The sequence below is a fragment of the Heloderma suspectum genome, chromosome 2, assembly GCF_057233095.1.
Source record: "Heloderma suspectum isolate Gila_16-S chromosome 2, 16-S_ref, whole genome shotgun sequence".
In the NCBI taxonomy this organism is placed as follows: Eukaryota; Metazoa; Chordata; class Lepidosauria; order Squamata; family Helodermatidae; genus Heloderma; species Heloderma suspectum.
The window spans coordinates 201,302,885-201,317,106 of NC_139459.1; the positions used below are offsets into that span (position 1 = coordinate 201,302,885).

The window sequence follows — 14,222 nt, forward strand, 5'->3', positions numbered from 1 at the left end:
GTCCTGTTGAATTCAGTGGAATTTGCTTACCAGTAAACATGCATATGATCATGCTTCTAATAGATATCTCTAAAAGGTTGGAGAATAAAATGTCATTTGGAAAATAAAATGTCATTTGCAATTTGACCTAGGTTCTATGTTTGTTTCCACACATAGAAACTGTAAGTGTGTTTGCTAAAGATACCATCTTTGTGATTCCAAGTTGTACGTTGGAATACATACAACTCAACATCTCTATCCATTATTTTAAGAGAAGAAAAGACAAAATTATGAAAAAAAGTATGCCCATCAAGGCTTCAAAGAAGCAAAATGCAATGGGAAATACATTGGGAGTATTTAGAACTCATTCTTACAAAAAGAACTAAAAGTTAATAGGTTGAGATTATTTGTATAACCTGTTGACAGACTGAGATTATTTGCTTGGCAAATTAATATCTAAATTAATCTTCCTTGTCACAGTGAATCTACAGATCACACATGAGGCTGTTCATGGTTTGTCATTCTATCCACTGGAATATGTTGTGGCCACTGAAGCAATAGTCATCCATGCACTTCAACTCCAAAGTGTTCCTATTCCCTCACTTTGAGCAACAGATTTTGGTGTTACTATCTTTCACTCATATAAAACCACACTGAGACCCAACCTGCCCATTATGCAGGGGAAGATGGTAAAATTCTGGACTGTACAAGTCTGCAGGTGAGGATGGATCATTAAAAAAAAAAAGCAAACCCTGTATATTTATGTACAGCAAGCACATCAGAGAATTAGAATCACCCTTTCTAGGTGTTAATTTACTACATTAGGCACCTTTCTACAGGCAGCGCCAGGGATAGGAAGGAGGAAGAATGACAAAATGGGACATCCCACCTAACTTGCCCAAGTGGTAGAGGCCAGCATTCTACCTCAGTCATCTCATTCTGTGCAATGTGTAGAATTGGCTCTCACCATAAGTTATCCTGCGTTAACTGAGCTTCTTCCCTAGTTACCCTGACAAGGACCAGAAAAAAATTACATTTGTGTCGATCATATCAAGAACATGCGATTATGCCAACTGACATCTGATTAAGCTAAGGCTGGGGAGGAGAAAGGCACCCCCTCCAACTCCAGAACACACCTGTCCTCTTCCTGCCTTAGGTTTGGTTTTGGTGTTACATGCCAAGGGGATCAAACCCAGTACTTTCTTCCCTCTTAGGACTTTTCCTGTCTAAAGGGGAAGGAATAGCTCCAACATGCAGTTTGCATGCAGCAGCCACAGGCAAAATTCGAGAGAAGTGCGCAAAATGCGGGAAGGAAGGAAAAGAACGAGTCATCGCTGCCCCTCCCTTTGTGCCTGCCGTTTGCATAATAAGGCCGGGGAAATCGGGTCAGTGCTTCCTCCCGGTACTGCCATGTTCAGTGGAGATTTAACACAGGCAAACTAGAATATATAATCCCGCCGGCTTTGACGACATTCCCCCCGACCCACAATGACGGGAGAGAGACCTGGCAAAATCTGCATTGTTTAGGAGTTGAGAATCCTGTTAAAGACAAGTATGCACAGAAGAAGGCAGAAATCGGGAGAGAGAATGAGATTACAGGAGATCTCGGTTAAATGCTGTGCTCAGTCGTAGCGTTAGGGGAAATGTTTCAGGGAAGCGGAACAGAGAGGCGTCCGGCTGGTAAGTGATAGAGAGCACAGCGAGGAGGGGCGGAGACGCCACGTGGGTGCGGGCGAGGCCGAGTCTGTTCCGCTCCGCACGCGGTCGGACAGACAAAAAGTGGTGGCTGTCTTCAAAATGGGCACGCGCGGGGGGAAAGATGGCGTTCCAGGGAGGCGCTGTTGCCTTCTTCCCAGCCACCCCCCGCCCCTCTTTACACGAATGTAAATTCGCCGTAGTGCTATTAGAAGTCAACGAAACAGCGGCGGCGGGAGCCAAGTCTCGGACCCTTCTCTTTATTCATTTCCGCACATCCCCTCCCCCCTTATATGGATGGGGCAGTTGAGGAGACTCTGCTCTGCAGGCGTGCGGATTTCTTCCCGTCCTTACACCTTTTCGTTCTGCCCACGGACGAGAACGTGACGTTAAACATAGCAGGGCAGTATCCAGTGGTAGTCCTGCTTAGATTAGGCCCATTCGCTTCAATGGGTCTACTCTGTGTAGCAGTACCATCGGATACTGCCCTGAGTGCGAGCCTCCGCGGTTGCAGACTGCTTGCAGACTGATGCTATTCGCGTCACTGCTGCTGCCGCAGTTTCCCTCTGCAGGATGGAGCTGCAGTCAGCAGCGCTTGGCCTCGCTTCGCCCCCGCTCTGCAGCTCTTTCTATTATTTATGGCATCCGGGACATTCCTCGCGCCTGCTCTCTTTTTGTCTCCGTGTCCTCCTGCTTTGGAGCCTTTTTAATCCTTTCGTATATGACCATGCAATTTGGGGGGCTTTGTTTTTATATCATATATATCCAATATCCAGGAGAAAGGCTGAGGCTGAGTCCTTCTGAGCCTCTTTGGCTAGATGAGGCTAATTGGCCTATGACTCTGCTACAGGCTCCACAAATGACAAAATAACTTCTTCCAAATGCAATTGCGTAGCCTTACTCTCTCTTCCCTCGATTGCACGCTTGTCTTACCAATCTCTCAGCAGATTCAGAGACTTGGAGGAACAAACTTAAAGCTGAGTCTCAGCCAGAAAGCATGCGAGTTATTTGAACATCAAATACGCAGAAGCCCTTGCAGCTGTTGGCCATTTGTCTTCCTCACCACCGACCCACCCACCCAATTCCAACAGGACTCAGAGCATTCGTTTCCCCCCCCCTTCCTTTTAATACCACGAACCATCTATGTTGTATCGTGTAATTAAATACTATTTTAAGCACTACAATGACAGGACAAAATGCATTTGCTTCGATGTTCAGCGTGGCTTGACTGAAAGAAAAAAACATGGTTTGTATGGACGTGTTAGGAATGTATGCATTTCTACACTCTTTATGCCAACAAAATTGTACTGGAGATCTGCTTTCGTCTTCGAGGCAAGGGGTCTAGACAGAGAACCCAAATGCGCCACTATCTCCCTACGGGGGACGATATGATCTGAAGAACTGCGACAGGGGCGCCCTTCTTGTGATCATGTCCCTGCATTTCCTCCTGCAGAAGCGATCCCTTCAGTTTCCCTCAGTCCCTCAAAAATAATCTTTCTTGATTTCGACACTAGAATCGCCATTTCGAAGGAACAGCGTTCTGTCCCCGTAGAGAAAAGATAACTGTTTCATTATTATAAATTAAACTGTTTAATATTGCACGCATGTCAATATGCTTTTCCCTGTGTTATCCTGTAGCCAGGAAGTCTAACCCCTTCCTATCAGGCTTTTCGATGCAAGGAAATCAGACGGCTGATACATAAAAGTCCTTCCCCCTAAGAAGGATTTGTCCTGCTGATTCCTCGTTAGAGAGGAGTAATTGATCCCCCGCCCGCGCGTCTCACATTTCCTCCCGCCCACCAAAAAATCCTTGTCTGTCATAGCAAAAAGGGGGTTATTGGTCTCAGCCAATCGCTGATTGTGAGCTCACAGATAGACGTACCAGCCTGCCCAATAACAACCGCGCAAGACGTTCATTATCCTAAATGTATGTCAGGCCAGCTTCCCCACCCAGGCTTGAGAGGGAGATGTCATATAAAAGCAGCCGGGCAGCCCCTTCCTTTCCCATTCTGTTACTTACATCGACTCTTAGCTTGTCGGGAGAAGTAACATCAGAGGTTTCCTAATTCCCCCCCCTTCCTTCTCCTGTTTCCTGCAATCCTTTCTCGTCAGCGTCATGGTGAGTGAGACAAGGTGAAGGAGGAGAAAGTGGAGGGGGAGGAAAGTAGTGCAAGAGGAGCTCAAAGGCGGCGATGCTCTTGCTGGTAGCACTGCGTGTGGCGGATGGCGCGTGTGGCGCGCATGTTGTGCCTGTGGTGGGGGGGGGGCGGAGAAGGTGGAGGTCGAATGGAATTATACGGCTGCTAGAAAAGCAAGCGTGCAGATGGCAGGCTCCGAGACCGAGAGTGGAAGGATTATTAGGAAGGGGGGAGGGGGGAAAGCTTTCGGCTAGAGCCGAATAATTAAAATTAATTTTAATTTTAATAATTAAAATTGGCAGCTTTAAGAAGAAGGAGCGGTGGGAGGGGGCAACCTTAGAATTGTAGCTCTCAAGGATGACGAGAAAGAAGATACGAAAGGTAGCCTTGCTAGTCCATGAGAAAATCAATCCAAGGTACCACCTAGACTGCCGAAGCGTTCTGGAGAACACGAAAGCTTGCAGACTTTCGTGGAATGTTGGTTGGCCCTAATCAAGGTATTGCCCAACTGTGGATCTTCGAAAGAAGACATAATCCGTTGCAGAGGGGGAGGTGATGTGGAGTCCTATTCGGAAGACTGGAAGGGACCTTTTTAAAGGGGCACAAAGGAAGACGTGCCGACAGGAGGGAAAAGGAGGGTTGCATTTAAAGTTCACTCGAGGTGGTTTGAAATTGGACGGCGGGAACTGGGTCAGCCCAGTTTTCGGGGGAGGGGACGTGGGGAGGACGTCAGTGGCACTGGAGAGCAGTGGGTGGGGCGGGAATTTAGGGAGAAGGTTCTGGAAGGTGGGGTTTCGATGGCAGGCTTGGGAGAGGGCGACTGGTTATAGAAGCACCGAAGTGCAAATAGGCGCGTTTTATTTGCTTCTTAGATGCTCTACCCTGTCTTTTAAAGAAACTGTTCTTTTCTCTCCCCCTCCTCTACCCTGTTCTTACAACAACCCTATGAGGTAGGTTAGGCTGAACGATGGTGGCTGCGCCAAGGTCACCCAGTGAGTTGCATGGGCGAGGGAGGATTCGAACCCTGGTCTCCCCAGCCCATGAGCAGCACCCAAACCACCCCTCCTCCCTGAATTCTGGTAGGGCTGTAACAGTATTGGGGAGCGGGGCTGAGATGGTTGGGTTGCAGAGCCGGGGTGGGAACAGAGCGAGGACCCCCGCCCCTTCTTGAAGGAGAAAGAAGGCGCGGGGAGCTCTGCGTGGCCCCTCCCCGCGCTGGCCGTTACGCTTCCCCGCGCCGGGGTGGGGCGGCGGGTTGCGTCAGCCTCGTGGGAGGGGGCTGCGAGCGCGCCCAGGGGAGTCTGCTTCCGCTGCAGCAGGAGAGCCGGCGTGGGTGGCTGGGTGGGCTGCGGGTGTTCAGTTCTTTCTGCTGAAGGGGAGGATACAGAATCTGCATTTTCCCGCTCGTCACACGCGCTGCGCTGTGCTCCATTGCTACTCTGTTCTGGCCCCAAGGACGCTACTGGGTTAAACGTTTTTCTTCTTACTTCTCTGCCTCTTCTCTTTCTCCCCCCGTCCCGCTTCCATCTCGAGAACCTCTGGAAAACGTCGCAAGACCGCAGTCTTGTCACCTACCCATTAGGACTCATGGTAGTCCTTACACGTACAAAACCCGGCCTGGCTGTATTTTACACGTCTCCTTTTAGGACGATTTTGGAATTGAACATACAAGACAAAACAAAGCTTGGTTATCAGCTGCTTTGGGCAGGGCATGCAAGCTGGAAAGGAGGCATATAAAAGTCCATACATAACCAAGGGCATGAAATGCAGCTTCTTCTCGGGATTGTCCAGTGGAGCTGTACCGAAGGGCACTCATGCAGGTCTGCAAAATGCTACAAATGAACCCTGCTACATAATAAGAACTTGGTCAAAGCCGATGGCTAAAACAAGGGATTAGTACAAGCCTTGCGGCTGCCATGGAAGAAGTTTAATGGTTAAATTTGGGGTCCTTGCAGTATTCTCTGAAACTGCTTAATTGACTCGACAGATCTAATATCTAAAGGGCTCAGTAGCATGTGACATCCTAGTACTGGCTGTTGAGGGGAAGATTCTTACAGAAGACTAAAAGGAATGTGTTGAAGCAGTCTGCAGGATGGGTGGGGTCTGCATGATGAACACAAGGGGATTGTGGTGAGGCGGGGAGGGGAGAAGGGAAGGCATTTGAAAGGAATCTAGATGCAGGCCTCAGATAATCCTAGCAACAGGCTGCAAGCAGATGTCCTGCAGAGTAAATTGATGCTGGCAAGGAAGCACCATTTGCTTGGTCTCTTTTCTCTGCTCTGTGGGCGTGGGTGAGAGGCTGGCTGCATCCGCTTTGCCATCTGAGTCAGCTGATGGTTTGCAAATGGTGTGACTGCTGTAGGCCATTCAGGATGTTGGCTGCTTTGTACTGAATAGCTTATTCATGCTGTTTTTATAGACCACAGAATTCCCCTCTGACAAAGTGTTCTTTAGTGTTGGAACTTCATTAGGCTTGCAAGTGAAAGCTAATGTTAAAAGTGTTCTCTTACATCCAGCCAAGGGCCACAAACTGATCTATAACTGTGCCTCACTAGCAATCTACTGGAGCACAATGTCTTGTCTTATTACATGTAATTTGTATTCTGTGTTCATGCTCAGTTTTTTGGCTCAGTACATTGAGCGTAACGCTTGCTTGAGGGAGCACATAACATTTAACACAAAGAGTGGATCTGTAAGAGCTGTAGCAAGATCCAAGGACACACAAGAAAAGACAGCTTCATGACACTTATGGTTCCCAGTACACTTCAAGGAGATACTTCTATCAAGGGAAATATTTGATGCATCTCTATTTTAAAAACTGGGAGATCCTTTCTGCTACAGCTCGCTCAAGCTTCATCACATTTCCCTTGACAAAGAGTTTCTTCAAAATATTTTGGAAACTATAGATATTATGCAGCTGTCCTCCAACCCCTTTTGGGGGAGGTCACTACAACGTTAACTATTCCTATGAAGCACCGACTGGTAGATGAGAACTACAGAGACACTGCCTGTCAACTTGCTCCCTCGGGTGTTAATCACACAGCACCACGAGCCTGAGTGGGGGTTGGATACGCAAAGTGGTGCCTGCGGCTCATTGCGAGTGTCATTGCAAGTGTGTGCGCTCTTGTATATTAAGCTCACTTAAATCAGAGCACCTTCATGACTACAGCACTTAAGATAGAGATTGCTTCTGCTGCTTTGATGCTGAACATATTTACTTGGGGATAAGCACCATTTTGTTTTAGGAAAAGGTAATATATTTTAAAAGTAAGAATAATAATAATAAAATGAGCATTTAAGCATTTACATGCCTGCCCACCAGCTAACTATGTTTAGAAAAAAAGAAAACACACATGCTGGACAAGTGCTGATGCTGGTCCTGTTTGCTGCTGCTTCCATCTGCTACTCTTTGGGCGATCATTTGGGGGTCCCCTGAGGTTTGGAGCCCTGGACTTTGGCCCCAACATCCATCCCTAACTGCACCACATCTACAGAATGTCTGTGACTTTCCTTTACTTTCAATAGGTCTAGTAGGGCAGAATCCTAGTCTTGCCAATAGGAGGGAAGTGGCATAACAATTCCTATATGGATACATGGGGTGGGAGGGAAAGGGTAACTGCCCACAACTTTGTCTCCTAATCAATGGATTTAAATACACTGTAGCACATACCATTGATTCCCAAAGAGGACATAAGAAAACAAGAAGATCCCTGCTGGATCAAACCAAAGGTCTGTTTAGTCCAGCATTCTGTTTCCCTCAATGGCCAGCCAGATTATTCTGGGAAGCCCACAAACAGGGCATGTTGGAAATAGCCTCTGCCATTGTCTGCAGCAGCTGGTATGCGGTGACATGCTGTCTGGAGTTTCCATATAGGTATCAGAATTAGCAGGCATTGATAGATTCCTCCATGAATTTAATCTTTTAAAGACATCTAACCAAGACTTAGGGGCTTCTATGAATGAGAAAGCTAGTGAGAGGCAAGTAAATAAATGGTTGGCAAGGGCCTTCCTCTGCTAATTCTCCACTCAGCCTGAAACAATCTGCAGATATTCTTTTCTCCCTGAGGCATTTTGTTGATACAGCCACAGAATATTTGTAGCTTGGCCTTAGCAAGACAAAGCCATTACATTGGTTTCTTAACTGTTTCTCTCTTTTTGGCGCAGCGTGAGTGCATCTCCATCCACGTTGGCCAGGCCGGTGTCCAGATTGGCAATGCCTGCTGGGAGCTCTACTGCCTTGAGCACGGCATCCAGCCTGATGGGCAGATGCCCAGTGACAAGACCATTGGCGGAGGAGACGACTCCTTCAACACATTCTTCAGTGAAACAGGAGCTGGCAAGCATGTCCCCAGGGCCGTCTTTGTAGATCTGGAACCAACTGTGATTGGTGAGCAAAGAAGCCACTTCAAATAGCTTTTTTGGCTTATCTGTGTGTATGTATACAGGAAGGACACAGATGTCTTAATGGAATCTCTTTTCTCCACAGACGAAGTGCGCACGGGAACCTACCGCCAGCTATTCCACCCCGAGCAACTCATCACTGGCAAGGAAGATGCTGCCAACAACTATGCTAGGGGCCACTACACCATCGGCAAAGAGATCATTGACTTGGTCCTCGACAGGATCAGGAAGCTGGTAAATAATTTGCAGCTTGGTTTGAATTAAGATTTGGGGTGATCTTGGTAGGAGAAAGTATTTGAGGGCACTAGCACAGTGAGTTTTCTGAAAACTAACTAAAACCATTTTGTGCAAGGTTTCAGAAATTGAAAATATGCAAGAGGAATGGAAGTGTGTGTGCGTGCATGTGGCCTGAAACCATAGATGAATGGGCAATTAAATACTGAACATGAATTAACTATTCACTGGTAAAATGCTATAAATATTTCCCACAGAGCCTGCCTGATATTGGCTTCAGTGCTTTCCTTTTAATTGAGGCTTTGTCTTAAACACTGGCTACCATGCAGCATCTGATTAAAATAGCCTCCCCATGAAGAGTTAGCCTAGATATAACGTACACGTAGCAATGGCCAGTTAGTAGTTCTGCATAATGTGGAGATGCTCCTCAACAGTTGTCGGCAGAAATATCGGGGCTGGCATAGAGCATTTTTTCAAAGTATGGCCAGGGTCACAGTGAGCCGGTTCGCACAATCAAACTAAGCCCCTGTGGCTTATTGAACTTGCAGTGTGTACAGGGCATGACTTCCATAATGTCTGCTGGGGTGTGGTTTGTTGTGTCATCTGAACCCAGCTGGCAAGGCTTGTTGGAGGGGGAAACAACCCTCTGACAACCCATAGGCTGTGCTACACCAGGGTGGCTTTGATCATACAAGCCGGGTCAGTGTGATTACCAGCGTTGTAATGTTTCAGCAAAAGTAGAGGCAAGTAAGTCGCTACACGGAGGCTATTTCAGTTGGTCTGTGTGATGCATAGATTAAAACTGGGTCTGTAAAAGGCAAGACAGAGTGAACCCTAATGCTTAAAATGGCTGAAATGGAGGGGAATACATAGGAGAGCTGGGCGTGCACAAAATTCAACGGTGCAAATAAAAATGTACAACTGGGACTTGCAACAAATGCTGCACTGTCTCCAGTGTGCCCCATAGATCCCTCACTTCTCTTTTGCTTTCTTGGTTCCCTTTTCCCACCTGTCACTCCATTTCTGGCTCCTGCTTCTTCACACCCTGCTGTGCCTCCCATTTTTGTTACTCTCTCCTTTCCTTCTGTCTGCTGCTAGTTCTGCCATTTTCCTTCTCTCTGCCTCTGCTCTCATTCTTTCATGTCCTGCCTGCTCACTCCCCTTCTTCCCCTTCCCATGTCTTGCTCACTTTCCTGCTTCCTCTGCCTGCTTCCTAATCCTCCCTGCATATCCACAGCCAAGACCCAGAACATTGGCTTTGAAAACCTGTTGTTTGCTCTGTTCAGAAGACAAGAAACCGTGTTAGTGGGGCAAGTCACATACATGCTATTGTTTTCTAACCTTTGGGGAATATTTGTGCACCTGTGTGTGCATGCGTAGTCCCGTTTGCTTAAAAAGCAAGTGGCACAGGACCATGAGTTCAGCATTGGAGGAAATGATGTTCTGGTATCCTACTGCATACATAAGAATCGGGCATCAATCATCTCTTTATCCTTTGGTATTTGCCAGGACCCCTTTGGCCCCAAGCTTAGCAAAGGTTAATTGCATGAGGAGAAACCTCAGAATCCCTGTTCTGATAATTAACTAGATTTGTTCTGATTTTTGTAGCCTGCTGTAGGTGAAGCACTGGGCATTATTTCCAGCTGCTAGTCATAACACAGCCCTTTTTCTGTATGGCTAACACTCTTACATTTACTTGGCAGGCAACAATTGGCATGTGGAGGTGAGTTAAAGGTTGAGGGGAGGGAAGCATTTGCAGCACACTTTAATATGCTTCATGTCATTACTGCCATTTCCCTCCATGTTGCCTTGGATATTCAGACACAGACCCAACTGTATTGACCTCAGGGTTCGACAGTCTTGCCCAGCCCCTTCACTGTGGTTAGGGGTCAGCCAGGCGCTGGAGAGTGAGATGAGCCTGAGGCTCAATTTGAACTCTAGAGCTACAGAGGAGAGGGGATGAGCAATGCCCCCTCTCCAATGTTTGACTGAAGACTGATTTCTTTTGGATCTAGGTGCAGGTGCAGAGCCATAACAAGCCCCCACTTCCCGTCTCCAAGTTCATGCAGGGGGCATGCAGGTTTGCCTGTGACCTGTCTGCATGACAATCCCCACTTGGGGTTGCATGGGTTATGCGAGGGTTAAACAGCCTGTGGTCTGTTCTAGGGTTTTGCGAGGGTTGCTTAACCCTCACATAACCCACACTTGCCGGGTTTGCACAGCCCAACAACCCCCAAGTGGGGATTGGATGTGCAGAATGGCAGCTACGCATGCCCTGCACATATTGCAGTGTGAGCTGTCATTGTGCAAACCTGATCTGTTTCTGATACGTGCCCTGGATGCCTGGCAAGTGCACAACCAAGCAAGCCTCTGTCCTCCTTCCAGGTCAGCTCTGAGTTGCTGGGGGTGGCTTGATTTCACATTGGGCATAATCCCCCTTCCAGGCTTTGAGCTGAAGAGAGGAGCAAGTTTCCCCCTGACTGCGTGCTGTGTTTCAGAGGCACAGCACAAGGCCAGGGACAAAACTCTGTCCCTTGGGGGTGGGGTCCTGGCAACAACAACATTCTTGGTTGGCCAGCAAGATGAGCCAAAACTTGTTGAGCGCTGGTTACGTTTACCTAACCAAGTCATGGGCTGGGCAGGCTGTATTTGCCGCCTCCATCTTATAGCTGGACCCAGTAGGATGCTTCTGGTGTTCACCTTGGTAGCTTGCAATCATCAAAAGCAGCAGCAGTCCAGAATCCTCCCGTTTGTTTGTTTGGGGAGGAATGGCAAGGCAGAGAGACTTCATAGACGGCTGTAATATGATGCCTGGAGCTAGCAATCAGTGTGTGTGTGTGTGTGCATTTGGGGTAGCAGGGGGCAACTGCCATGATGTGGAATGGCAGAAGCACAGATCTCTTGGTTAAACTGGATCTTGATGAGGGGCATGACTCTTTGGCCTATATTGGAAGCAGCAGCATGGACTTCTGTGCCCATAGGAAAATACATGCCTAAATTCACATGCAGCACAAGCAGATCCCACAGTAGGCAAAAGTAGAAGACAAATCCACTTGTAGAAAACTAATACCTTTTTATTGGTGACCATTTTTCTGAGGCACTGCATGCTCCCTTCAATCCAACACCTCAGTAAGGTATGACCCCTGCCAAGTAATGGCCATCTGTAGGTGAAGAATCCCTCCTTTTCCCAGTTCAGGATATGTGTTTTTAAGCCAACTGCCATGTTAATGAAATAAAGGGAAAATCAAGTAAAATCCCCAGACAGAGTGCAAATGGCATGAAGTACTTTTGGAAGTCTTGCCAGGAAAAGCAGCAGGACCCCGCCCCCCAAATGTAAGCTCCCAGAAGGAGCTAAACCTATGAGTGCTTACCCCCTCCTCCCTACACATACACAAACCTTGTGCCAGCCTTTCTGTTTGGCTTTGGTTCCACTTTTTGTTAGAGCTGTGTTTGTGTTTAGAGAAACTAAAAAAAGAATTCAGTGACAATACTAATAATTTGAAAAGCAGCTGGACTCCCTGCAAATGCCTCAGGAACCTTGGGTAGCTAAATGCACAATTGGTTATGCAGCTTGCCAATAAAATAGCCTCTATGTAAACAACTTAACTCCTTGATTGAGGTTTGAATGTTCTTTTTTAAATGTTCTTTTTTAAATGGACATTTTTCCTGTCTAAACATGCATAGGATTGCGCCCTTAGTTTGAATCTCTTAAAAATATGTATCTTATCAAAATGGTGTCACCTGCAAAGGCATAATGTGCCTGGAGAACCTAAAGCAATTGGGTCTGAATTAAACACTGAGATCTAGAATCCTTCTTGAATAGCCAAATCTGGCCCTTCTGGGGTCCCAATCTGGCCCTCTGGGGTTCTCCAGATGCCCGCTCCCCTTTCCCCTGGCCCCATCCCCTTTCGCTCTGAACAGCAATCACCTAGTGGTTTCTCTGCTTTTGTGCAGTTTTGTTCCTCATTCTGAAAGATTGAAATGCCTGTCCTAAGGCTTCGTTACTGGCACAAAGACCTTTAAGCAAAAATGTGCCAGTATTTTTGGCCCCACTTCCTTTGCCTTTGGCCCTGTTCACCACTGGAATGTGGCCACCAAGAGCTTCTCCAAAATTGAATTTGGCCCTCAGGTGGAAAGAGGTTCACCACCCCTGTTGAAAAGGCACTGGTGTCCTAGGGCCATTAGTCATTTCATTGGTTGAATGCCCTGTTAAAAGCGATAAAGATTTTCAGAAAAAATGTGAAACCTATTCATGAGATGAGAGAGATTCAGAATCTGTTAAAAAACTGCGCTAAATATCTGCCGCTCTTTCCAACAGGCTGACCAGTGCACAGGTCTCCAGGGTTTTCTGGTCTTCCACAGCTTTGGTGGTGGTACCGGCTCTGGTTTTACTTCCTTGCTGATGGAGCGTCTGTCTGTTGACTATGGCAAGAAGTCCAAGCTGGAGTTCTCCATCTACCCAGCTCCTCAAGTCTCCACTGCTGTAGTCGAGCCCTACAACTCCATCCTGACCACCCACACCACTCTGGAGCACTCCGACTGCGCCTTCATGGTAGACAATGAAGCCATCTATGACATTTGCCGCAGGAACCTCGACATCGAGCGCCCCACCTACACCAACCTCAACCGCCTTATCAGCCAGATTGTGTCCTCCATCACAGCCTCCCTGCGATTTGATGGCGCCCTGAATGTAGATCTGACAGAATTCCAGACCAACTTGGTGCCCTATCCCCGTATCCATTTCCCTCTGGCCACCTATGCTCCGGTCATCTCTGCTGAGAAAGCTTACCATGAACAGCTTTCTGTAGCAGAGATCACCAATGCCTGCTTTGAGCCAGCCAACCAGATGGTGAAATGCGACCCTCGTCACGGTAAATACATGGCCTGCTGCCTGTTGTACCGTGGTGACGTGGTTCCCAAAGATGTCAATGCTGCTATTGCCACCATCAAGACCAAGCGTAGCATCCAGTTTGTGGACTGGTGCCCCACTGGTTTCAAGGTTGGTATCAACTACCAGCCCCCCACCGTGGTGCCCGGGGGTGACCTGGCCAAAGTGCAACGTGCCGTCTGCATGCTGAGCAACACCACAGCCATTGCTGAGGCCTGGGCTCGCCTGGACCACAAGTTCGACCTGATGTATGCCAAGCGTGCCTTTGTCCACTGGTACGTTGGGGAGGGGATGGAGGAAGGCGAGTTCTCTGAGGCTCGGGAGGACATGGCTGCCCTAGAGAAGGATTATGAAGAAGTGGGTGTGGATTCTATTGAAGGAGAAGGGGAGGAGGAAGGAGAGGAATATTAAACTTGCTCCCCTGCATTTCTCTGCTGCATGGCTCATCTCCATGGTTTTTTTCAATTTAACACACTTCACTTGTTAACTGGTGCAGTGTTACTATGAAGGAGTGCAGCAGTCTTTACTAGGATGTCTTGCCATTCCATTATGTGATCATGTCAATTTTCCATGTCTTTGTGAACGTATCATCATGTCTGTGAAATAAAAGGCTTTAAAAACAACATGCTGGGTATGCGTCATTCAAAATATTCTCTTTAACATGCAGGGTTATTCTGCAACGTGCTTGTGCCCAAGGCACCAGAAATGCTAGTTCTTGCTAGCTGCATTATTTGATGCTGACATTGCTTTCCTGATGTTTTCAGAAACTGCCAGGAGAGAGAATCTCTTATCTGATGCTGTTAACATTTGAAATAGGTTACTTAGGGTGCAATCCTATGCATGTTTAGACAGAAAAAGGTCCTACACCTCCCAGCATGGCTGGCTGG

At 47.5% G+C, this 14,222-nt stretch overlaps 1 protein-coding gene across 2 annotated transcripts; it reads left to right on the forward strand.

Moving 5' to 3' along the window:
- Positions 1-1,327: 1,327 nt before the first annotated feature.
- On the forward strand, positions 1,328-13,951 carry LOC146353800 (tubulin alpha-1B chain). 2 transcript variants are annotated; one of them, XM_084837326.1, is made up of 4 exons: positions 1,328-1,659; positions 7,977-8,199; positions 8,299-8,447; positions 12,766-13,951. In XM_084837326.1, the coding sequence occupies exons 2-4, from the start codon at positions 8,079-8,081 to the stop codon at positions 13,744-13,746; spliced, it is 1,251 nt and encodes a 416-aa protein (XP_084693452.1). In that variant the 5' UTR covers positions 1,328-1,659; positions 7,977-8,078; the 3' UTR covers positions 13,747-13,951. The 2 variants fall into 2 exon arrangements, with proteins under 2 accessions (XP_084693452.1, XP_084693451.1); XM_084837325.1 differs by lacking the exon at positions 1,328-1,659 and adding an exon at positions 3,678-3,793.
- Positions 13,952-14,222: the final 271 nt, after the last annotated feature.

Coding starts and splice junctions, on each gene's coding strand:
- LOC146353800 (XM_084837325.1), top strand. Junction 8,200..8,298: donor TCTGGAACCAACTGTGATTG/GTGAGCAAAGAA, acceptor TTTTCTCCACAG/ACGAAGTGCGCACGGGAACC. Junction 8,448..12,765: donor TCGACAGGATCAGGAAGCTG/GTAAATAATTTG, acceptor TCTTTCCAACAG/GCTGACCAGTGCACAGGTCT.